The 25,563-nt window shown below is 42.2% G+C and overlaps 2 protein-coding genes across 6 annotated transcripts; one reads left to right on the top strand and one right to left on the bottom strand.

The window, feature by feature from the left end:
* The first annotated feature begins 9,821 nt into the window (after nucleotides 1-9,821).
* Nucleotides 9,822-12,537, top strand: LOC125294809 (corticotropin releasing hormone binding protein). Of its 2 annotated transcripts, none has more exons than XM_048243827.1 (7): nucleotides 9,822-10,011; nucleotides 10,111-10,195; nucleotides 10,598-10,755; nucleotides 11,139-11,349; nucleotides 11,517-11,671; nucleotides 11,787-11,904; nucleotides 12,291-12,537. In XM_048243827.1, exons 1-7 carry the CDS (start codon nucleotides 9,940-9,942, stop codon nucleotides 12,443-12,445), a joined length of 954 nt encoding a protein of 317 aa, XP_048099784.1. In that variant the 5' UTR covers nucleotides 9,822-9,939; the 3' UTR covers nucleotides 12,446-12,537. The 2 variants fall into 2 exon arrangements, with proteins under 2 accessions (XP_048099784.1, XP_048099783.1); XM_048243826.1 differs by having other exon boundaries at nucleotides 10,108-10,195.
* Nucleotides 12,538-16,686: 4,149 nt separating this feature from the next.
* On the bottom strand, nucleotides 16,687-24,311 carry ckmt2b (creatine kinase, mitochondrial 2b (sarcomeric)). 4 transcript variants are annotated; one of them, XM_048244215.1, is made up of 10 exons: nucleotides 24,161-24,311; nucleotides 22,489-22,667; nucleotides 20,562-20,760; nucleotides 20,168-20,263; nucleotides 19,710-19,931; nucleotides 19,000-19,085; nucleotides 18,188-18,311; nucleotides 17,800-17,934; nucleotides 17,251-17,376; nucleotides 16,687-16,921 (listed from the first exon to the last, which is right to left on the bottom strand). In XM_048244215.1, exons 2-10 carry the CDS (start codon nucleotides 22,632-22,634, stop codon nucleotides 16,805-16,807), a joined length of 1,251 nt encoding a protein of 416 aa, XP_048100172.1. In that variant the 5' UTR covers nucleotides 22,635-22,667; nucleotides 24,161-24,311; the 3' UTR covers nucleotides 16,687-16,804. The 4 variants fall into 4 exon arrangements, with proteins under 4 accessions (XP_048100172.1, XP_048100174.1, XP_048100175.1 ...); XM_048244217.1 differs by lacking the exon at nucleotides 19,000-19,085 and adding an exon at nucleotides 18,468-18,553; XM_048244218.1 differs by having other exon boundaries at nucleotides 22,489-22,664; nucleotides 24,161-24,307.
* Between the last annotated feature and the right edge of the window lie 1,252 nt (nucleotides 24,312-25,563).

Here is a 25,563-nt window from a genome sequence, read left to right as displayed (position 1 = left end):
CGGGACACCGAAACACCGGGCCACATGAAACTTGGTGGGCATGTAGCCCCACTAGACTTGTACGAAAAAATTTAGTTTGGTCCCCGGGGGGCCACTCCCCCCCCCCCCGAAACCCCAAAAATGCGTTTTTTCCTAAATAACTACCTGAACCGTGGCACAGAGTATGACAACATTTTTATGGGATGTTGGTCTCAAGGGCCCACATCAACATAGCCCATAACCACTCATTTGTGATTTGCACCCAACCCCCACACCACCCCCCAGTAAAAAATGAAAATGCAATATTATACTGCTTTACTTACTGCCCCTATCTTCAGTTGAGATGTTCTGAACTGCACCAAATGTCATGTGTATGATTAACCTGACATCCTCTGGGGGGTATGCCAAGTTTCGTGGAATTTCATCCATGGGGGGATGAATTTATGTGTACATTTACTGACTGTATACCCACCGGCCTGTAGTGTTGAGCGAAGGCAGGACTGTCTCACACCCACTCTCTCTCGTAAACACACACACGCACACATATAAACACACGCGCACATACACACATGCACGCATACACACACACACGCATGCACACACACTCACATCCACTCGCACAGACACACACTCTCACACACACACACGCACACATACACACAGGCACGCACATACAAGCATACACAAAAGTTGCAAGAGTAGGGGATGGAGTAGGAGATTAGAGCCCGTCCGATTTATCGGCAGGCCGATATCAGGCATTTTCCAAACTATCGGTATTGGCAATTATAGCAGGCGATAAATTATTTTAAATTCAGTAAAGGGAAACCGAATGTTGATCCTTGATTTAGACTGCAGTTCCAGGATTGGCATTACGTATTTTGTCCACCAGATGACGCAGCATCTTGCTGCAAGACACATGTGTTACTTGACTTGGTTCCACTTCACTTCCTACAGGCTACCTGTCTACGATGTATCCTAAACATCGGGCTGGGACACTTCTGCTTGCTAAATAGGTTTTTCTGCTGTTGACTCGCTCACAGTCCTTGGTGGCCCTGTCAGTGCTGTGTAAAATGTTGCATTAGGACCACAAAAAGTCTACACAAAATAAATGTGAGCATCTGAGCTAACGTTCATTCCCAAACACCCACTACTAGTCTTCAATTTCTTGCATTTCAACAAAGGTGTTTCAAGTAAGAAAAAGGCTACAAAGGCTAAAAGTAAAGTGAAGTAACTGATCATAGGCCTACTTGTAAAATGTTTTGCTTGCATAAAGGGATAGTCATTAAGCATAAACTGTTCACAATGTACATTGTGGCAATGTAGTTATCACAGAACAAAGGCCTCTTTTATTCTTATTATTCTTTCCATTCTATACAATCTTTTATTTCTTAAAAAAATACTGTATATGAAGAGCCTTTCATTAGGAAACTAGATAGTTAGGCCTATTCAAATACATAATGCCCCACCTTGATTAAAACCTTTTTACATTGTGTTTGTTAATGACTATGAATGATAAACGACTATTGGCCAATATATCGGTTATCGGTTTTTGAAAAACTCAAATATTGAAATCGGTATCAGCCTTCAAAATCCCATATCGGTCAGGCTCTATAGGAGATGGAGACAAAATGACATACACACACACAGTCATGCACACACACACGCACAGACACACACGCATGCACACACACACACACAGCCACACGTACAGACACACACACGCACACATACACAAACACACACAGGCACGCACACACTCACACACACACACACTCATATGCATGCACGCACACGCAGGAACACACGCACGCACACACAAATACGGGCACGCACATACAAGCATACACAAAAGTTGCATAGGGGATGGAGTAGGAGACAAGCGTGATTTATTTTCGCGGAGAGGATACAGGACTGAGCGGCAGTCATATTTTTTACCGCTATGTGGTACATCTAGTTTAAAATTCAAACACAGTAGCAAAATACACAGCGTAAATGAAACAAGATATATTTCTTCAGTTTATCAAGTACAAAATACTAAGGTGACTCTACTGAAATTGGCTTGTGTTCATGAATAGAATAGGGCTGATAAAACGAACTCAGTATTGTTAATGTATTCAGTGTGAGACAGCATTTCAAACCCAGATCATGCCTTACTCAACGCAGGATTAATGAATAAAAATGTCTGTCAATGCAGCATTATGTTCATTTGATAATGATTAATATGGGACATGAGTTAGAAACACTTACTATCATCCTCTTATAGCAGTTTTTATTTATAAAAATGAAGGTTGGTGAATGAGCAATCACACACTACACATTAGTGTGCCATTTCAGGTAGAATGAACAAAGGTAGATAGATAGATAGATAGATAGATAGATAGATAGATAGATACTTTATTGATCCCTAGGGGAAATTCAAGATATAAAACAAGGTATAAAACATAGCAAGGCATTGTACTTGTATATTCATTGTTTACTTTTGCTTTTTTGTGTTATCCCACAACAATGTTTATTTATCTATGCTACAGTATACTACAATACCAGAACGCAACATTCTACAACAATATTATGAAGTTTAAATGAGATGTATCAAGCTGTAGTTAGGGAGAAACAACATCAGAGTAAACTGTTAGGTCCCATTGGGCAAGGCCTTGATTTCAGATGTCCTTCACATGGACACAACCTCTGCAGCAGCACAATATCCAGGTAGCCGTTATGGGAAATCATTCAATCAAGCCATTTTCTACTTCATAACTGTTCACATGAAGTCAATTAACAGTTTCAGACTAACCACATGCATTTTCCGAAGCCATTGGTTCCATTTCTCACTTGATAATAGTGTATGACAGCCAATAATTCCTTACAGTTCTACCCAAATACACAAATGATAAACAACCACACTGGAAACCGTTTGTAATGAGCAGAGAAAAATAGAATTCCTCCCACCTCACCCACAAATGCACACATTTAGATGATGAGAGAAACTTGAGGGTGAGAATGCTTCAACTACTGCCTCAACAAAGCAGATCTCAATACACTGCTGTTACAATGGTGCCTGTTCCTGACACTCCCAACAGATGTTAAATTATATTATTCAAATATAACAATTAGTTTCACTCTCTCTGAGGTTAATGAGTTTGTGGACGTGTAACCCGTTGTTCATTAAACAATTTTTCACACACTGATGGGCGAATTCATGAACAACTGATGACCATCGGTCTACATTCTCTGGGAGTAGATTCTAAGCAGTGACTGCGTCTAAGACTGAGTCAGACAAAGAAAGGAATGTTACATGTTTAACATTTATATACATTACAGATGTACACACAGAGATGAAAGACGGATTGTAATTTTAGATGGGTAACCTATAGATTGAATTGATGTCTCAATAGCTATACATTGTTCTACGCTTAGGTGTTGCTCTCACAGCACCATCAAGTCTTGCTTTTCAGCAAACTAGTATAGTGTTAGTGATTCTGGAGGAGACATATGAAGAAGGAACAAGGTTTGCTTTTTTTTTTAGCACCAAGGCATAACGCTGAGCGCAGAATTTTACTGACAGGCCACAACCACTCCTTTCTTTGTCAGCCAAGGATGGAATCAATTATCTGTTAATTGGTGACATGTTTTCCACCTGCACCTTTTGTCTATTTCAAACGGTTGCTACTGGAGAGAGAGAGAGAGAGAGAGAGAGAGAGAGAGAGAGAGAGAGAGAGAGCCCCCTTCTTCATCTTTTGTGTCTGCGTGTGCTATATTAGTGTGAGAGGGCTTGCTATAGTGCAGTTGTACTGCTACACAGTTGCTAAAAATATCCCAATAAAGAGGGGGACAAAACTTTCCCTATATGTATGAATACTGTAAGTTCACTGAATGAGGATGATATGCAAGGTGGTACTGTAAGAGAAACGGTATATAGTCACATGTGAAAATAGATATGTTCTGACCTGTTTGGATCAGAATACAGTAGCTAGCACAGAATGCATTATGCTCCCTTTTTAAGATGAGGTAACCCACCTCACTATCATTTTTTGGATCATCACTGGCCATCTTTCCCACTTCACCATTTCATCAGAACAGGACAAAAAACTCCTTGTTTCAGTTAACAGACAGATAAGATCGGTTGGGTCAACTCCATTACATTTGCTACTGTTTATGAATCAATGTAATTAAAACATGTATGAGCTATGTTTGAGGTTGAATCATAATCTAATTAAGCACAGCGCACTAATCATAAAGTATTTCTTATATTCAGAGTTAGCCAGTTGTATAGCTATGCTACCACTGGCAAACACACCTCACAGTCTGGAGCAGCAGCACATCTGGTGTAGGATGAAGCTGCTAATCTCAGAAGGGCGACCATTATCTCTTCACAGAATTTGTGATTTACAGCGAGAGAGGGGAACCTGTGACAAACTTCCAGTCTCTGTTTGCGGTGGGAATCCCTGGAGACCTCATGATTCAATGCAATGTTGATTCTTGGGTCACAATTCCATAATGATACTTTGATATATTGCAGTTTGGCTATATATTTGGGCTTGTATTGATTTGTCTAGTGGCATTGAATAGGCAGGAGCTGTCAAAACACTAAGCAGTAATAATGATGAAACAAGAAAGTATTTCAGAAACCCAAATATTTGAGAATTAAGACCTTAGTGTCATAGGAAGTAAAAGTATAATAGGATAACTATTATAATAGTATAACTGGTATTACTATAATTGTACATCGGCATTGGGTCCATATGAATAAAAACTAACAAAAACGGTTCAATTCAATTAAATTTGGCACCTCTAGGCAAATTTTCTAATGCTTGACTGAAAAGATTTTTCTCACATTTCGGCCCTAGTCTCCAAAAAGAAAGAAAGAAAGAAAAAAAGAAAGAAAGAAAAAACAGAACAAACCTCCCTCCACATATAGGTGGGGGGATGCTAGACTCGCACATGTGTGAGCGCATCGCTGTAATAGACAGCAGTGAAGGTGCTATCAAATATTTCTTGAAACAAAGGGAAATACACAGGCTCAGAGTGTCTCCCTGGATCACTCGCTGGCCTCAAAGGCATCCATCTTCATCAGGCACCATCTGCTCGGAGCTCCTGCCTCTCTCATTCTCGCCCTCTCTCGCTCTCTCTCTCCCCCGTGAGTGTGTGCGTATGTGGATGTGTGTATATATATTTGACATGCTGTGTGTATGTGTGTGTGTGTGCGTGCGTGTGTGCATGGCAGGCCCCTGTGCAGACGTGCTGCAGCCGATTCCAATTTGATTTTTTAATGACAATCTCGGAGTGAAATTAATATAGGAATTTGTGAAGACCATGCCATGTATTGAATGGCTTTGGCTAAATATATAAGATAATTCACCTGGCAAGGCTCCGTCCCCATAGAAAACACACAGAGCATTATCTATGCATTCTTAACCGTATGGCACAATCTCCATCATGTGATTTTCTTTATGTCTTCACATATATAATAATTAAACAATGATGATTGATATGGAGTGATTAAGACCATAGTTATGTGATAAATTGTGGTGCGGCAGGCGTAAATCAAGTTGATTAGAGGTTTTTATGTGTTTGTTGACGTAAACTGCTCACTGTTGAAGCACAGGAGAAAGCACATTTCTTTGGTGTGAGGCAGACAAAAGGAATAACAGCAGAATGGCTAATGCACGCTAACACATCTGTGTGAATCGCTGGGTGCTGACTATAGCACACAGACAGGAAGGGTCCTTATTTCTGTTGAGAGTCCAACTAATGGGTGCAATTTAGGCCATTAGGAGTCTATGAGGGAATTGTCCACTCATAAAAAAAAAACTCAATTCGTGTTCGGCACACACAACAGCACTGGAATGCAATCAATACAATTTTGGAGCTAAATGACTTGACTGACAAGTGAAACACAACAAAACACACACACACGCATGCACGCACGCTTGTGTGAACAACACACACACACACACACACACACACACACACACACACACACACAGCATCCATGGTCCAGAATAAAAATATGCAACAAAAAAGTACTATGTGTAAATGTAATCAGTTCTAATGACATATTTTAATTTCCAGACAAAGCTATCCAAGGCTATCTGATTACCGGTTACCTGTAGTTTGGTGTGGCTGAATGTCCCTGTAAAGATAGATAAACTTCTTTCTTCTATCTAACCTTAGGAAACAAAACAATTACATGCATTGGGGATTGATTAAAATAAAATTGGTGAAATAGATTGAAGTGTATAGATGAAAGGAAAATATCCACACAGTCTTTCTTTGACACCATGACACTGTTAAATCTGATTATTTAACCAGTGGAACCTTAACATCCATACAGAAAAAAAAGATTACGGTTAAGCATGACCATTCAATCAGGCATCAAAATCTCCCAATGATATCCGACACCGCCTTTTCCAGGGTAACCATGACGGAGCCCTCACGCTTTTGTGTACGTTAACCACATATGTATCACCTCTCCTGTGTTAGGCGGTTTTTATGCTTTTTGCGTTATCCCCAACAGAACACAGCGCACTGTCAGAGCTCACCTGCCAACCTGTCTGCTGCCCTTGAGCTATTCTATTAGTGCATGGAAAGCACCTTCCAGCCCCTGACAAGTGCAGCAGATCCACACTAAATCAAAACCCAGTGCCAGGCAGGCATGTAAGCCACCATGAAGGTCACAGCCATCAGGCGCATGCCGTCTCAATCCGAGGAGAGAGGAGACACCCGTGACGAACAGGGGATCTTCTCTCTCCGGGAGCGGGCTACCTGTCTCGCGCCTGAGTGATAGGTCGTTAGAGCGATATGTGAAAATGTCTGACCACCGTTTTTCGGGGGGATAGAAAATACATGGAAATGCTAAAAGTGTCACAGTCTTTCTTATTGTTGCTCCGTCACACAGACACAGAAACGCACAAACACACAATCCTCTCACCTCAGCAGCCTTATACAAACGTACATGCAAAAATGATTGTGTTGAATGATTGGACTGAAAGTGTGGTTATTAGTTTCATTGTAAAAAAACATGCCCAGTTGCACTCTCCTTCGATGTTACTTTAAAAATCAAGTTGAAAAAGAGAGTTGGATGGAAAATGGGTTATGTTTGTAGGCACTGCCACCTTCTGGCCAAAATGGTGTACATGCGTAAGCCTACAGAAGATTCAACAATTGGGGTAATGTCCAAAAATGAATAGAAAGCGTTACTGGGTGCAACTGAAATGTAATGTATGACAACTGACTAAATGAGGTGATTAAATTAGGTAAATCAGGCCATTTATATGCTCTAGGCAACGGGGGAACAAAGGAAGGATGTAGTTCATAACAGTTTGTTAGTGCTTCTAAGTGCTAGCCTTTGTAACACCATGCTTCTGAAGCATGGTGTTACATAGGCTAGGAGCCTACAGGTTCAGAATTGAATCGTGTTACACTGCAATTGTAACATGATTGTTCATAAGGGACATATGGTGTGTTTATAAAAACACAAACCTGATGTAATCATGTTACACACAGACATCTAGTGGAGCCAGTGTAATAGGCCTACCCACCCAGGGATGGATTACTGCACGGGTCTACCGGGCCCAGGCCCAGGGGCCCAAGGGGTCAGGGTGCCCTGAAGCCCAAGCCATTGCATGGAATCATTGCCTCAATATTAACACATCAGGATGTAGGCTATGAATCTGATTGAATTAAAGGTAAACTATGCAGTATTGGCAATTTCCTTACTGTTTTCTCGGTTTTTGCTTCTTTTTCGCTAGCTCTGTCATGACGAATGTCTGAGAAACTCCATCGCTACCTTTTTCTAGCCGGTGCCTGGCGGGTATGTGTATTTGAATGCAGTAAAGCAATTCGTTACACTCGTTATACTTCCTGACACTGAGGCTGTCCGCCCGCCGGCCCACACTTGCAAGGGTGGTTTTTCCGCTCACAGGCACTAGGGGGGAGCGAGACGGCCACCATTCAACCCGAAAAAAGTCATATAACCATTCCAATGACTCTGAAGCCGTTAAATGAAGGTAAATTAAGCTAAAACATTTGCATATTAAACTAAAAAACCTGCATAGTGTGCCTTTAAAGTATTGGCCATCCCCAAAATGCACCAGAATACAGGAAATCACATCATACAAATGAAAAAAATTCTGGGGGAGGGCCCCCAAACCCCCCTTCCCACATATGTGACAATTAGTGGGGGTCCCATAATACAAACTAGGCCCAGGGGCCCAAAAGTTCATAATCCGTCCATGTACCCACCATGCACTGATATTTTAGCATTACTGCAGCCAGTTTTTTTATTTTCACTTTGTGCATTATGTTTTGGCAGTGTCCTTTTTGTGGTGAAGACCTTTGTTGCTTTGATAAGCGTTTGAAGTTCTCTAAAAAACCCTCACAATAAAAACTATCCTGGATAATGTAGCAGTGGCCTTGGCCTGTCAAATGAAGATTAACTGAAGGCTTCAGACCCTCAGTGTGATACTACCACAACATGTGGCTGTTTACGTCAGGTGGCTGTTCCCATGCAACCAAATTACTGAGGGTTTCAGATGTTGCTGCAAAACAGAATTTTGTGAATGTGTTTACGATCCTCCTGCGTCTCTCTCCGTGGTGGTCTTGGCAAAGGGGGGTGGGGAGAAGGAAGAGAAGTAGCTGCCATAGCCATCACTTGTGGAGAATTCATTCAGACGTGTGTGCCACCGAATGCCATTGGAAATGTGATCATTTGGTGCCTAAAGCGTGGGACTGAGCTTAATCCCTTACATAACCGCAACTCTGGCTCCGTGCCCTGGAGGGGCTATGAGTAATGTGCGGTCTGCATTAGCACTGAGCCACTGTTTGCTCTGCTGTGGTAAGGACAAAATGTGGAAAGAAACAGGCTTGATGGCAGAGGCACAAATTAGCTTAGGGCTTATTGTGAACTGTAGCAACCCTCCACAAGACCTACTTCCTCTCAGCGCTGATCTTCCTAATGACTGAGTGTGACAGATTAGCAGCAGTCTTCAAACATTATCAATAGGTTTGGGCAGCATCTGGTAGCCTAAAGCATGTCACATAACATTTTAATATGATTATATTAAGATGTTTAAAGCTGTACTGCAGCGTTAAGAAAATGTAAATGGTTTAAATGAGAAGCTATAAATAAGCCTATATGGGTATTTTCTGTCAGCATTCACTACAGTTCCATACATTTATTTTGCTACAAACTGGCCACAATATGAAAGAAAAAAATGCTCATGAATCTTATGCTACAGTCTCTGTTGACCATTTTAAACAAAATAGTTTTCAATAAATTTCCTGTATTATGTGCAGTTGGTTGCATGCAGGTGTTTAATTTAGACAAAGGGGAATCCATGAACTGTTCACTGTAATAGCACTTCTGTCAATATACTTTCCCAAAATATATATTTAAACTTAAGTATCTAATTCTAATTTTTGCATCTGCATTACATCTGGTGCTTGAATTGATCTGATATCACAGGAAATATGAGTTTCCCCACTAGGGGCAGTAAGATATTCAACAGAAATTGTGAATACAGCACCTTGCAAATGGAATCTAGCCAGAGGCTGGACGACTGTATTTCAGTGTGGTGATGTCCAGTTGAAACTTTTTGATGCATCTCGAACTGTAAAGATATTTATTCACTACACATTCACTTTTTTGGTCAAACTATTTGTATTCGATGCCCCATCACAATAGTTTGGTCATTTTTACTGTCGATTATGTCCAACTAACCATACTTTTGAAGTTCATAAGTACAAGAAAGTCTATAGCGTTTAAAGGCGTGTAGTGTTTACGCAAACACTGTCGTTTATTCATGAACCTACGTCGAGGCATCGAGCGCATGCAAACTTCTGTGCCACTTTAACCTTGGCTTTGCAGAGCTGAGTGGTTTCAGTACATTGTCAACAAGCCAGTCTATATAAGGGGCGTTCAAGCATCTCCAGTGTGACGGAGCTTGGATCAAAGGAGAGATCATGGCAGCGAAAATGTTTATAGTTATTCTGCTCTTCTATGCAGTGTTCAATGGGCTGGATACTCACGTGCAGGTAAAATTGTATACTGTTACTGGATCATCACATTTGTTAAGTTAATCGAGTTAACGCATCAATGTTTTGATATGTTCAACGCTTATTTTACGCCAGCAGAATGAAGTAACTTTTGACCAACTGCTTTCCCGTACACTGGTGAATAAGAGAGAACCGTGGGATTTTGTTTACAGCAGACCCTTGCGTAAGTATCCTATTACAAATGCATATATACTTCTGCTTCTAAAAATCGGACGAACTTGGTAATTGAAGAATAAATCATGCGCATTCAGTTTAGGCGGCTGCTGTCATCCTGGCGACTACTACAGCAGACGTAAACCAAGATGATTTAGAGGCAGTTACATCTCATCTGTATATTATTGGGATAATACTGGACATTGTTATTGTTAGGCTACTGTGAGCACAATGTCGTATATGGAACTTACTTTAGACCTGATAACTATACACATCTCTCCATGCTGTCTTAATCAACAACATTTTGTTGGACATACTGCCAGTCCGCACAATTGTCATTACTTTTGGATGAACAAATGCCAAGTGTTATCAATTAGACCCTCTTGTTGAATGCCCACTATTGCCTGTGCAGGGTGTTTTGACATGGTGGCAACAGAGGGCCAGTTCACATTCAGCAGTGACCATGCTCACCTTAACTGTGGAGTCTTCTTCATCGGTGAGCCCAATGAGGTCATCAGCATTGAACTCAGCATGGTGGACATCGACTGCAGTCAGGGAGATATAATAAAGGTATTGTAATAGTGTATTACTGTTTCCTCTTATTTTATTTCTTTTTTATATTTAAATAGTTGAAAAGAGAATCTGAAGTAGAATATGTACCATTTCTTGAATTTCCCCTTGGGGATCAATAAAGTATCTATCTATCTATCTATCTATCTATCTATCTATCTGGTTGCATTGGGAGAACGAGTTGCTGTTTGTATTGGGGGCTTTAGACAGTTCATATGGAGATTCATACAAAAAACACTGTGTGGTCACACTGTACTAGTCTTTATTGTACCATACACACTTCATGGCACTAAAGCTGCCATTTAGGTGCATTTAAAGTTGAGGTGCAGTTGCAAAAATAGCTTCTTTTTTTTATGATGTCAAACCACTTTATTTCCATGTAGATGTTTGATGGCTGGATCCTGAATGGAGACATTTTCCCAAGCTCTCTTGACCATTCTCTGTCTCTGAGTGAGCGCTATGTGGACTACTGCACGTCAGGCATGTCCAAAGGATTGTTCCAGTCCTCGCAAAACGTGGCCATGATGCTTTTCCGAGTCCACACAGCGAGGAAAGGCTTCAGCGTGACACTGAAGAAACACATCAACCCGTTCCGTGAGTGAGCATACGTTAGCGCCCCTCACAGCAGGTGACACTTTGCCACAAAGAGACAGGGAGAGTGCCCAGAAACCTGAAATCCTTTTTTATGAGCGTTTGTGTGAGCGTGTGAGGTTTCATTCTTGTGTTTGTATGCATGTGTGGTGTTCTCTGTCTATTTGCAGCTTGCAACATAATTTCCCAAACTCCAGCAGGCAGTTTTACAATGGTAATCCCTCACCAGCGAAGAAACTGCAGCTTTTCCATCATCTACCCTGTTGAGATTCAGATTACCAAGCTCAGCCTGGACCAGTCACAATCAAATGATGTTGCCCTTGAGGTAAGCAAAGGATGACACACCAGTGAGTGTACTTTAGTGATAAAGTGTCTTATTAACAGGGCTTGCCTGGTGTGATATCACAAGTAATGCCTCACCTGTAATGACCCTTTTCTAGAGGCCCGGGTCCGACTGTGCTGATTCAGACGACTTTGTGGTCATTCTGGGAGGCAATGCGATTGACACATCAAAGATGCTTCCTATAACGGACCTGTGTTTTTTGCTGGAAAGCCAAAGTGAGTATGACATCATACCTATCCTGAATAATTACGTGCAGTGTTTGAAATGCTGACTTTCTGCTGTGTCTACTGCTACAAGGTCTCAAATTAACACAAATTATTCCTGAATGTTTAGTACACAAAGCTGTTTCATTGGAAAAAAAAAACTATTCATAAGTTGTACAATTAAAACAATGTAAGTATGTAGGGCCTAAATAAAAAAAAACTACTTTGTACAGTGTAACATATGACAAAACAAGAGATCTTACGTAATGAGTTAAGATTCCTATTTCAGAAGAAAAAAATGGCAAACCCTTTGTCAGTGTGAAGTCCCCTGGCATTGGTTTGGTCTTCCTTTGTCATGGGTCACTGAGTTTTGTCCATCAACATTCCTCTCCCTGCAGCTCAAATGAAGATTGGATGTGACAATACTGCTGTGCGAATGGTTGCTAGTGGAAGATACATCAACAGTGTGTCTTTCCAATACAGGCTCCTGGAGCACAATGAGTTACTTAAAGTAAAAGAGAATACAGTCGAGGATTTCTGCTCTTTAAAATGAGTTGTGAGAGATGTTTTGAATGAGTGATGAGGACTTTAAATATCCCCTTTTAATATGCATTATAAAATAAAAAATCACACATGTCATTCAAACTGATGTGTCCAATCTTTGTTTTTCAGTGGCTTTTAGTGTGTGATTCCTTGAATGTATCACATTACATGACATAATCCAAAATACTGTTACATTCATTAAAACGTAGAAGTCCTACTAACACTTGACTGACAAGAATCAAGATAATCAGCTAAAATAAACTGTGTTAATACTTAATATGCTAAGTGGTCTAAAGTGTATTTCATCAACCTACCTCGTTTCTCTACCTACAATACTCAACTTGGTCTATTGTCTTTCAGATATGTTATCTAGAAGTTTTAGCCTTATTCTTAATGAAATAGAAAGCACGCTTTTAAGTAGGCTACGATCTAATCATTCCTCACATGTAAAAGTCACTAATCCTCCTGTCCTGTAACCTACACTGATGGCAGACTACTTTTCATTTGGACATCCTTTAGACAAATTAATCTCAAGTGAAATCAGACATGTTATTCAATTAAAGAACATGTGCTCTTTGTAAACGTTTGCACGTCGCCTCTAATTGTGCGAGAAGCTCCTCCAAGTACCCTACAGTTGAAGTATCAGCCTCAGATTTATGAGGCTAAAGCACACGTCGACGGCAACAGTCAGGGTAAACAGAGCTAAATAAACACCCCACGGTGAAGCTGTCCGGTGAAGGCGCAACAGGTAGGCTTAATGCTGTTCCTGCTTGTCGATGTTGATATTTAAGCTTGGGGCAGATATCGCTTTCGATGTCTTCTGAAATTAAGAAATAGTCACTTAAATGCATTGAAAATGATAAGCGGACATTTATTTGGTTGTTTGGTTGTACAACACTGTGGTGCGTGAGGTCACATGAGGTCCAATATTGGCATCACATACTAGCCTACTGTGGCATACAGAAGTCTAATAGAATTGGATTGAAACCAACTCAGTTTATTACCTCTGAGTGTCAGGGACAGAGTAATTCGTCTCTGAAGTCTTGATCTGTCCATCCTCCCAGCACAGCCTGTTCACAGAATTATGGCTTTCTGAGAGTAGTGATGGAAATATGTCCCAACGTGCACGTAGTGCAGAGGTCAGGAGCCGTTATCATCATGCGCCTCTGATGGATACACGGGGTGAATTTATGAACTCAGACAAGTGCGCGTTTTACTTGCTCCAGTTTCCCTCGCAATGGTTTTTAGTAGGCCTTAAAATATATCCGCCAGCAGAGGGAGTTCTCGACTTAGAGATCAGTTCAGAAGAAATCTGGTTAAACTATTTGTCCACAGGGGGCAGTAAGTCGCTGGAATGGCACAGGGCCAGCTGTCATAATGACTTTGAACTCTGTCCTCAATAGCTGACCTCACATTCATCCCTGAAATTGCAAGACCTGTCAAGTTTCCTCAACATCTGTGTTTTTTTCTCAGTACTCAGTTATTCAATTTTACTGCCAAAATCCTCAGATTTCTCATGATTTACTATTACAATAAGTATAATTTAATGTGTGAAATATTTCACATAGGCTATGAAGGAAAATGAGTGCTATGAACGTTAACTTAAATTAACATTTAAAGTTCTTTTTAAATAATGTTTTACAATTTACATATAGGCTTACAGTTTTTAGACGGGACCTTTTTTAGGGTTTTATTGTGTTTGTTTTTAGGGGACATTGTATCAGCATAGAATGTATCTAATCTCATACAATCTGATTGTTAAATCCTAAATACAAGGATACAAGGATACAAGGAAGTTTATTGTCACATGCATATAGTTACTGGAAGTAAGAAATGCAGTGAAATTATGTCTGGTGTCAGCCTATTTGTGCATTAATGGGGGTAAAAAGTGCAGTAGAAGAGGGGTTTAGTAAATTAAGTGGCAAGGGCTGCATAAAAAGGTGGGGGAGGATTGGGATTGGGTGGGGGGCACCAACAAGGAGCACCCAAAGAGCAACAGGGGCAAGGAAAAACTCCCTTACCAAGGAAGAAACCTTGGGCAGATCCACGGCTCAAGGGGGCTAACCCAACTGCCAGGGGTCTTGGTGTGTGTGTTGGGGGATGACAGGGGAGATGGGATAGTGTGCTGTGTATGTGGGGAGAGGGCAGTGTGCAATATGTGTGTTGGAGAAGCTTCCTCATGAGACAATGTGCTGTGTATTGGGGGGGGGGGCATGTAATGTATGTGAGTGATGACAGTGAAGATGTGTGTGTGGGCGGGGGGAGTGGAGCAGTGACTGTGTGTGTGTGTGTGTGTAGTGTGTAGGTGGGTAGGTGGGGGCAGTGTGCTGTAAGTATGTAGAGGATGTGTGTTGGAGAAGATCCTGAAGACAATGTGCTGTGTATGTGGGGGTAGTGTGCAGCAAGTATGTAGAGGAGGCTTACTGTAGCAAGCAGTGTGCTGTATGTATGTGAAGTGATGACAGTGATGATGTAAGTGTGTGTGTGTGGGGGGGGGGGGTCAGGGACTTACTATTGCAAGCAGAGTACTGTATGTAATGTATGTGAGTGATGACAGTGAAGATGTGTGTGTGGGCGGGAGTGGAGCAGTGACTGTGTGTGTGTGTGTGTAGTGTGGGTGTGTGGGTATTATTAATTGATCATTAATAATAATTAATAATTGTAATATCACAATACAGTTTCTTTTACATTATGACAAAAGACATTTTGACTTGATATCAAAAAATTGCCTTGATTGAGTGTGTGAGACTGGTGATTGGATTTAAAAGATCCATGTTGTGCCACATGCACCTATTTATGTCAAAGACAAAGCCAGAGAGAGAGAGAGACCACTTCTTACTAGAAATACAGGCCTGCCACGACCCAGTCGTCCTCCACGTAGCGATCTTGTGAGTAAGCATTCCTCTGCAATGGTCCCACAAGCCTTCCACACATGCTAACAAGAACAGAGGTTGGATGGCGTTCAGCTATCCGCTATAAATACAAACTCTGGATTGATTTCAAAAGTGCTACGTGTCCTCGGTCACTATGTGGATCACTGGAACTTATTCACACATACTGATCGGCCTCTTCCCCCTCTGTGAGCATACCTGGTCATCCGCTATGGAGCACTAATGGCATTATTAGATACACGTCATTAATCTGCTTTTAGAGTGGTAAATTAACCTCGGGAAGTCTATTAGCTTTCTAATGAAGGGACCAGGCCGAGACTGTAGGGGGACCCAGGGTCATGGAGGTAAAGCCAGACACACTGGACTAATTTCACCCCAATCAACAAACAGACGTACATAGTAACGAGAAGAGAACTATGTATTAAAAGGATATTGGCATGTTAATTAAAAAATCCTCTATCTGAGCTTCATAGTGCATGAACTTGATGTTTGAATTAGTGGTATATTTTTCAGGGTATTCCTCACTATGTATATATTGAGTGCAGTATTACACAAAACTACAAGGGAAATATAGAGACAATAAAATAGAAATTACTCTTGAAAGGGGTTTCTCACATCTTGGAAAATTCAGTTAAAATGCTGATTACATTTTAAATAATTTAGTCTGTCATAGCACCATATTATTTCATCATAGGTGTTAGGTTTGTGACATTAAATGTTTCTGGGAGTACTGGAGAGAACATAGAAAGACATGTGAGCTATTTTTTCATGAAACCAAAGATGCATCTTACATAACCTCCCTCGTATATATTCAGAGAGCAAGCATCTCATGCATGAAAAATGAATGAATTAAGAGAAACGTTTCATTGTGACAGTTGTCTAATCGCCGCGGTTTGACCCCCTTTGGTAGATATTTTAAGCCTCTTCTGTGTCTTCCCATCCTTATTGTAAGGAGTGACAATCCTTTTTTAGCGCAGTCTGGTCCCATGTTAAGGAGCTTACTCCAGTATTGGCTGTTGCGGTAGCTCCACGAGTGCCTAAAATGATCACAGTGGTCTGATGACTTGACTAGTACAGTAGGCTAGGGGGTAATTGGAAAGCCTTTTGTCCCCTATGGACTTTACGACAGGTTGCCTGTCACTCTTTCTTTCCTCTTTGTCTTCTCATCATACCATCTAACAGAGCACAAGTACAAGAGAAGACCAGAGTAACTGTGCAGCAGAACTACAAAATCATTGTAATGGATACCAAGCTATTGCACATATAACACAGTTTGATTCCTCATCAAACCTTTGGTGGATATTATTCCCAAAATGAATAACTGGTTTAAAAAAAAAAAAAGAAGCAAAGCACACTGCACTTTTATTTTTATTAGAATAGTTTAATGAGTCTATAGTTCAAGTAAGACCTTTAGTATTGCAGTGAGCGGAGGAGGACCTGTCCTGTAGCCTCACAGCTCAGAGATTTACACGCTCTACTCATCTCCTGAACTGGACGAGCGGGGCGGGCACCTTGATGTCCTGACCTCTCTCCAATCTCTTCTCGCACTCAATCAGGTAGTTGACGCCATCAACGACCAGCTGAACAAGCTCCACCTAAAAACAAAACAAAAACAAAACAAAAAATGACAGTCAGGAGATTGTGCTGTATAAATCAGGTTACAGGGATGGAGAAGGTGTCAATCAAATGCACAGCTAGGGAACCACGTGGAGAAGGACATTGTTAGTGCACCCTTGTTGTAAAGCCTTTAAATGTAAAAGAATGACCTAAAGAAGCACGGATTAGCAATCGTCACTAAGACGTATCAGCCACCACTACAATATGGCAGGGCCTTACACCTCGGCTTTGAGGGATCTTCTGGCCAGATCAGATTAAACCCCCCTTGGCTAAGAGGAAGGATCCTCACACTGGGGAGCTTGTTTACCTCAGACTTGCCCAGACGGTCAAGGTTAGAAATGTCAAAAGTGTCACCGGTGGCGGCGGTGTCCACACCACCTGTGCCTCTCTTCTGTAGTCGCAGGTTATCCAGGATTTTGGAGAAGCGTGAGTCCTATATATGGTTAAAGTAAAAATATTAAAAACGAATATATTACTAATGACGGACTGTATGGAAAGGCAACCTCTTTCCAAATTTACTTTCAACAGTAAATAACACATTGGGAATGCATAATGCGAGTTTAATTGGCATTAAACGGTCTGATGAATAGCTAAATGGTAATCCAACACTGTTGTAGTACTTATGCTCTCAAAGAACTGAATGCAGTATCAGCATTTGATCAATTTTGATCAATTAGTTCAATTCTGTTCAATATCATTTGCTTACATAGTGTCATTATCAATGAACCTTATCAGACTGTAAAGAACCTAACCTAAAGACAGGCTATAAAGAGAAATGGCAATAGTACTGTGGTCCTCCAACTGGACGTAAGAGTAAATGCTGAAAGCATGGTGAGATGAGTTTGAGTTATGTCACCTTGCTGAGGTTGGGCAGGCGGACATGCACTCCGGCTCTGAGTCCAGTGCCCAAGTTGGACGGGCAGGTCAGGATGTAGCCAAGGCGCTCGTTCCACATGAATTCCCAGCCTCTCTCCTGAATCAGCCTCTCCACCTACCATAAAATAGAGTCCACATTTACAGAACCATCTACATCACAGCCTTATTTCAACTCCACTCATCCAGTCACTATAACATCCTATTCATCCATTTTTTGCTATTGTTAGGGAACTCTACCAAAGTTAGCACAACACAAGGAAAAAAAATATCTTTACTGAAATAAATATATGATTTGAACAAGGAGTAACATGCAAAGATATTCCTATTCTGATAAGGATGTTGCCTTAAGAGTTTTGTAAGGGCCATACCTCTTTGAGGCCTTTGCAGAACCTCTCAAACACCCTCTTCATGTTGCCACCCTTCTCCATGGAAATGACACGGGTGTGGTCCTCTTCATTGACCCAGATCAAGAATGTCTTCTCATTGTTGTGCCTATGTAAGGATATTATAATGATATATCCAGGACAAACTCATTGAAAAGGTTAAACTCTTACAACCCCCCCCCACACACACACACACACACACACACACACACACCACATGCATACAATAATTGGCGCCTGGTGATGCCAGTCTCATGCACCATACCAGATTCCCCTGGCATCTGGCCAGTCACGAGCCATCCCTGCACAAGTCAGCAGCGGGGACACAGGTTTGTCAAACAGGAAGTGGTCCTACACCAGACAGACCAGTAGGAAGGGACAGAAATTGACAGACAAGACCAACAGGACACAGAGGAGAGGAAGGAGGTGAGAAGGATGGTGGTAGGGATCATGGTGGTGGTGTGGCGGTGTGTGTGTGTGTGGGGCTCATCAGAGAGGGAACAAGAGGGTGTGTGATTGGTGATTGTTTGAATGGAAGCTTCTGTAGTGCTCCCATTCCAGCCACAAGGAACACACTTGCACAGTGACTACACTGTGTGCTAAAGCGAGTTTTCATCTTCATCTTGTCTTCAGCTGATTCTCTAAAGCACATGGCCCTGTTCTGGGCTGAGATCCAGAGCAGGCACTTGCCAACTAACAGACCCATATGTTCCAGAGTAGGTTACCACCTGGGAGAGCTCTACTCTACTTTACTCTACTGTACTCGACTCGGCTCTACTCATCTACCTGGGCCTTACCAAATGCCCCGAGCATCAGGCCAGTCTCTGGCCATCCCAGCTGAAGTGAGCAGAGGAGACACTGGCTTATCAAACAGGAAGTGCTCCTGAGACAGGCCAGCACAAAAAAAAGCAGAGGAGGGGGTGATCAGGGGTTAAAGGTCAATGTCAAAAGTCAAGTTGATCAAGTTGATTATGTTGCATTTATGACATTCACTACAAGAAATGTCCTCTAAGGCTGCAATGCATTTTTAAGCGCCTCTTATGCGCCCAGAGCGTCTGGCATTTGAGCGCGTCCTGCACCTCACGTTTTTGCAGAAGCGCCCTGAGCGCCTCGAATTGGAAAAAAGTTCAACTCAAAGCGGGAAAGCGCCGAATGTCATTCGTGTTTTTATGAAAACATAGTGCACCTCATGTTTTACAAGCGGCCAAGCGTATCCTGTCTAATCACACCCGAAGTCCTCCACATATAACTTTAAACTTATTTGATATCTGAGCTGTATTTGACTTTGGGGTTGTTTATCACATGATGGCATAAAACTTATTGCATTTATAAATTAAACCAGAGTTACAATACATTTCGAAATGCCTTGGCTCTAGATTTACAAAATATGATCTGTATGTTGCCGTACCACTCCAATGTATACTGAATCTCATAATATACTTTAGTTTAAATAGGTCCTTATGAAGAACATGACCAAGAACATGGCCAAACCGAGGTGGACACTCACATCGATGAGCCGCTGCTGCTCCTGTTCAGTCATAGAAGACAGGCTGTAGTAGCGTCCAGCCAGGTCACCCTTGAGGCCGGCAAGTGCCATGACGGTCACACGCTCCACCTCGCGGCGCTCAGAGCGGGAGCACGCAGGAGGCAGGCTCAGGCCACGGATGCTGCGGCCAGTGCGCACGCGGGAGGAGAGGACGTAGCGGTCATCGAACGTGCCGTTAGTGATCTGGGTAAGAGAGAGGCACATCACTGGTGCTAATTCTGTGCATTACACTCATCATCTATGGTACTTATTTTAATGAGTAATTATTGTCTGCCTTAATAATTACTTTATTTCCAAAAGGTATAAAGTGAACCAAAAATGCATGACCATTAACGTTATAAGAGTCACGATGCACAAGGTTTGCACGTGCAAAAAGTAGGAACCCTCTGACTCCTGTAAAGGAAGAGTATGTGCTTTACCTTTGAAGCATCCAGGTCAGTGGGGTGCTTCATTGTCCGGGGGTCATAGCCATTGTGTCTGTCCTTGATGACTGGATCAAACAGCTCAGCAAATACCTGTGGGTGATCAGAGGAACCTTTAGCTCCAGTCTACACATACTGGTGGAATATTATCCACAATCCCCTTTATGAGGACGCCTGCATGATTGCTACTGACAATTGTTGTGCCAGTCACCAATTTAGCTTAATTTTCTCCATGTAGCTGCCTGTTCTGGGAGCCACTTGGCCAAGATTTGGTCTGGATCTGGCAAATCAGCTCTAGGCAAGATCCTTGGTCTACCACTACCCACGATGTGATTTGATGTGATGTGTGTGTTGATTGTGATGTGGGGATGGTTAGTGTTTGCCAGGTCACCTCATAGCTCTCCTCGTCTCCAGCGACCATGCCCACAGTCTTGATGAAGGGATGCCCAGGGTTGTCCACCCCAGTCTGGATGCACTGATCCAGTGTCCAGTTGTTTGGGGTCATCTTGTCCCTCAAGCGTCCATAAATCCCAGGGGTCAGAGCAGCAGCCATGCAGTTGTTGTGTTTGCGCAGGTCTGGAAAGTCAGCACTGTGACAAGCAGAAAAGAAAGAAGATGCCTGAGGGCAACACCTCACACATTATCTAGACATGTGCTATGAAATAATAGTATATTAGTTTAATATTAATACTAGGAAACATCTGACAAAAGACTGAAATATGATCGAGTGACACAAATAACCCTAAACGAAATATCTGATCAATATTGAATAATACCCAGTTGATGGGCCATCGCTGGTCTATCATTAAGTGCACCAACTAATATCTATTTTTTTTTTCACTCTCTCTCTGGCTGTCATCTTACAAAGAGTTTTGCCAAATTATGCTGACTTAGAAAGCAATACAAGGTTGCCAATACATTGGAGGAGAAAGTCACTGTGGTTGAAAGTGGAGCAAAAGTTTATACTTCATCATCAATCAAGAAATGCTGGAGACTCTACATTTCCATTTCGAAGTATGAGGAGCCCAAATATATTTAAGAATTTATCGGGCCAGTACGTAAACTTAGAGATCACTGCAAGATATTTCGTGTGTAGATCAAGGAAAAACCAGCAAGGTCGGCGTCTGCGCCTACACTTTTGACCCGTGTATTGCTTGGTGCGTCCGCTCCGTCCGTCCAGCTACTGGAGACATTGAAAATGGACTAGGTCCGAAACGTCTGTTGCTCCAGTTTTAGCCTCTGACTTCTTTTGTAACTTTTCGGCTACAATACACATTTTTCCACACAAGCCTTGTGTGTGCCTCCTTGTTTCATTACCTTAAGTGTGTAGATCAAGAGAATGTGTAGGCCCACTAATTTTAGTAAATTGTGCGCTCGTTTATTACTAAATCATGCTCTCATTTTACTAGATTGTGCACTGAATTTAGTGAATTGTTCATGTTCACATGATTAAATAGTGCTAAATTCGACTAAATTGTGGGCTCAGTTTTTGTGTGGTCTGCTCATTTTACTGAATTGTGCTCTCATTTTTATTTTGAGTGCACAATTTAGTAAAACGAGCGCACTATGAAGTTTAACGAGTGCACAATATACTAAATTGTACACACAATTTAATAAAATATGAGTGCGCAATTTAGTAAAATGAGAAGATTTAGTCAAACGAGCGCACATTCTCTTGATATACCAAAAACAATCTTGCAATGACGCCTCCTGGGCTCCGTATGACAGAGTGAAATATCTCCTGGTGAAAACCTCTCCTCCTCCCGAAGTTAAAATAATTTCAAAACAAACATCGAGGGACACAGTGTTGACGTGCGAGCGTGTCGTCTAAGTTTAACGGCGGTTGATGAAATGGCCACGAGTGAGGATAAATCAGATCACGTTGTATAGCATGCTAAGGCAGGCAGGTGTGCTGGAACCGTGTGTGATATCCACTGGCAGCCATAGTGATTGAGAGTGGATGAGTGCGAGAGTCAAGTGTCAGAGGCACTTCAGGAAACAGCACTTGCAGCGCTTCAGTCAAGCGTCAAAATCTCAGCGTGCACCGATAAAGTTGGTGTCACCTCAGAACCTACAAACGCTTTAGCTGCACAGCAGGGTCAAACGACAAGTGCAATTAACATGTGCCTTGAGAAACTTCCAAAGTTAGCAAAGAAAAGAGCAGGCCGTTGAATAGGCCTACATCATATATCAACTACCATATTTTATAATATGATATTGCATAATCATATCATGGGGTATATATTGTGCTACATATTATATGTGAAATTGTTCAATGACTTGTCATGTAATTAGTATTGTGATGTGTTGTGTGATACCTGGGAGGGTACATCTTCATCCTCTCCTGTGCAGTGACACCGGAGTCGGTCATCAGGTAGCCAGAGGCCAGCGTGGATGCTCCAATGCTGGCCAATACCACGGCCGTGTTCCGGCCAGACATCATGCGTGTGAAAGAGCTCGCCATCTTTACCCGGAAGTTGTCCCAACACTGAGGCTACTGTGGGAGTGTGACAGACAAATGTTACAGATCTGAGGGGGATTAGAGATTATGACAATTGCAAATGAGGAAAGTCACATTTGTCTGCCTTCTATAGTGAAAGATAAAACTCATTCTGATCTGACTGTCCCACTTGGTTGTGTGCCTGCCTGCTCCACGTGGGGTAACGTGATACTACTCAAAGGTGTTGTACCTGTCACTTTGATGTGGTACATTATGTGCATAAGCATGGAGAGAGGCTAGCGTGTGTCCAAATTTACATCATACCTTTCCACCTGGCCACTTTGTCTGTTTGATCAAAGGTCATGACAGGCATGGAACTATGCATGGCGGAAATATGTAAAAGGCTAACATATTGTGTTACATGATATGTGCTCGTTTTTAGTTCTTTCCAGCATGCAATGACACATGTTCAGGTAATTCAAATGTATGACTTCTCACAGAGCAGGCAATGACCACCAATACATATGCACTTCTCTGAGAGGTACATCTAGTTTTCAGAGTACACAGTAGGCTACTGACAATTCTCTACCAGTTTTACATATGTATGTCTTTGCCATTAATGACCTGAAGACTTGTCCTCACTGACAACGGTCACCTTGACCTTGGTCGTACTAGAGCTGCATTAAAGATCACTAGTTTATCTCAGGACCATGTAAATTACATAAGACAGCTCTGCATTCCGAACACATTAAGCTGAATTCAATTTTAGACACCTATGCACATCCATGTCCTGCAATACATGCAGAATTAAAGGCAACAGTTCCCAAACCAAACTAGCAACAATACATTTATAAACAGAGCCTGCCTGTAATTGTTTTTGAACATCTACTGTAACCACCAGCAGACTGTGGCTGCTATTCTGGTGATGGAAAAGAGGTGTCTGGCTCTGGGAGCAGAGATGAGTGGTGTCCCTCTGGGGGTGTGGGAAGAAAGCGCTGTATTAATAGCAGGCCGGCTAGATTAAGCATTAGTGGCCAGGCTCCACTGGCATTAGCCCCAGTGGCCACATGATCCAACGTGACATTCTACACCGGTCAGAAGGACTTACGCAGGCTGACTGTCTGGGAGTGGGGCCTCGGGTTGAATGGGCCAGTGTATTCTGGGTAATGGATGAGTTTTGTGGCAACAGGTAGAGAATGTGCTAGAAAATGCATACATCTTGGCAAAGATGTTGGAAAGTTCTGGAAATCTAGCAAAGAGGGTGGTGGCATATGTTTAATTTGATTTAATTGAAAGAATTGACTAGGACAATAACTTTACCTCCCTTTCACAGACGTCTAAAATGTTTTGTATTTTAGACCATTAATTTTGTGTGCCCAAATTTAAATAAATTGAAATGATGAATGATGAACTATTAATGAAATTAGTACATTAATCCATAGTCCAGACATTCTATATACACATTACCCATTCATTGATTCAAAAGTCTCTTCACTCACACCTAATGCCAAATGATGCACCTGCACATTGCAAGCGTAAAAGCAGCCTACCTTACAGATGATGGGGAGAAGAAAGGGGGGGATCAGAGACGTGTTCCTAGTATCCGCTGAGATAGACGTGGAGGAGTTGTTCCCGGCCACACAGTTCAGCGTGCACTGTGGAATGAGCTAGCACCGGGCCTCAGCTCAGGATAAGAGCTCATCCCGCCAGCCAATCCTATTTCTACTGTCAGCATGTCAGGGCCCGCCTGCGCAGGGCTCTTTGTCCTTGAACACCCTATCCCAGGTCAAATCCTCCAGAGCCTTCCACACACCTTTGGCCACTGTGCCCTGATTGTCCTCTGGGTCTGCCCTCTTCCCTGCCCTGCCCAGGGCTGGATTGGGCTGGCCGAGAGGTGGGCTGGGCTGCTTCCCATTCATCTCCCCTGGTCTTTAACCCACTCAGCCTAGATATACTCATATGCACACACTGACACTCTCACACATACACACACACACACTGACACTCTCACACACACTTTCACACATACATACACACACACACACACACACACACACACACACACTCCACAGCACAGCTCCTGGGGGGTCTATCACGAACATGTCATCCTTGGCTGCCATGGCCCAATGAATTTTAACGCCCATCCATACTGTAAGTGCTGATTATAGAGTTGTCAGTTGCAGGTGACTGCATGCGTGTGTCCCCTCTGTTCATGCTATCTTTTTATAGTGTTTACTGTCCACGACTAATTGTTGTACCGTATCAATCACATGAAGTCTAGTTTACACCTTCATAAATGTATACATTTAGACCTCAAAATAAAGAGTTCTTATGTAGTTCAGATACCTCCAGTAGTGTCACTCATTCATAAAGTATTATGATAAACTGCAACAGTTTCCCCCCCTCCCCATGTCTGTCTAACTCTGTCCATGAAGAGGTGACAGTGGTATTGAGAGTCGTGTGTGCACAGCAGAAACCTGAGATCCGTGGCATTATCTGATTTAATGCCAAAGCCCTTGGTCCCGCGCCTCTCTTCCCTCGCTTCCTCCAGTGGATTAAAGTGGGGGGAGAGAGAGGGGGGTAGAGAGTATAGGAACAGAGAGAGAGAGAGCGAAAGAGAAACAGATGTGAGGGAAAAGGAGAGAAGAGGAGCAAGAAGGACAGAGGCTAACAAGAGTGAAGGAGAGACAGAAGAGGCAGAAAGAAAGAGTGGGAGGAAGGGTGATAAATAGAGTGAGATCTCTATACTAAACAGGGAGGGAAATTAAGGAGGTCGTTCATTATCGTATAATGAAGATTACAGTCCATTCACTGGCAGCTGCCTGTGTTGTATGTCATCCAAGGCTCATCATGTGGCTTGATTTATGTAAAACCGTTTGTTGAAGGTGGACCTCTTCAGTGATTTCACTCTTTCACGGCAGTTTTAGTGAGCCGTCAGATGTGGACGGCTGCT

The sequence above is a fragment of the Alosa alosa genome, chromosome 5 (assembly GCF_017589495.1).
Source record: "Alosa alosa isolate M-15738 ecotype Scorff River chromosome 5, AALO_Geno_1.1, whole genome shotgun sequence".
NCBI classification, from domain to species: domain Eukaryota; kingdom Metazoa; phylum Chordata; class Actinopteri; order Clupeiformes; family Clupeidae; genus Alosa; species Alosa alosa.
Note: the sequence above shows the minus strand (reverse complement) of the source record. Positions and strands in the feature narration are given on the sequence as shown.

What these genes read in the sequence shown, in the direction of transcription:
- LOC125294809 (XM_048243826.1), top strand. Translation starts at nt 9,940, where the DNA reads ATGGCAGCGAAAATGTTTATAGTTATTCTGCTCTTCTATGCAGTGTTC. An exon ending in GGCTGGATACTCACGTGCAG is followed by an intron (nt 10,012 to 10,107) that starts GTAAAATTGTAT and finishes ATTTTACGCCAG; the next exon opens with CAGAATGAAGTAACTTTTGA. An exon ending in TTTTTTGCTGGAAAGCCAAA is followed by an intron (nt 11,905 to 12,290) that starts GTGAGTATGACA and finishes CTCTCCCTGCAG; the next exon opens with CTCAAATGAAGATTGGATGT.
- ckmt2b (XM_048244215.1), bottom strand. Translation starts at nt 22,634, where the DNA reads ATGGCGAGCTCTTTCACACGCATGATGTCTGGCCGGAACACGGCCGTG. An exon ending in CCTGATGCTCGGGGCATTTG is followed by an intron (nt 18,312 to 18,999) that starts GTAAGGCCCAGG and finishes ATCCTTACATAG; the next exon opens with GCACAACAATGAGAAGACAT. An exon ending in GCCTGCCCAACCTCAGCAAG is followed by an intron (nt 17,377 to 17,799) that starts GTGACATAACTC and finishes AACCATATATAG; the next exon opens with GACTCACGCTTCTCCAAAAT.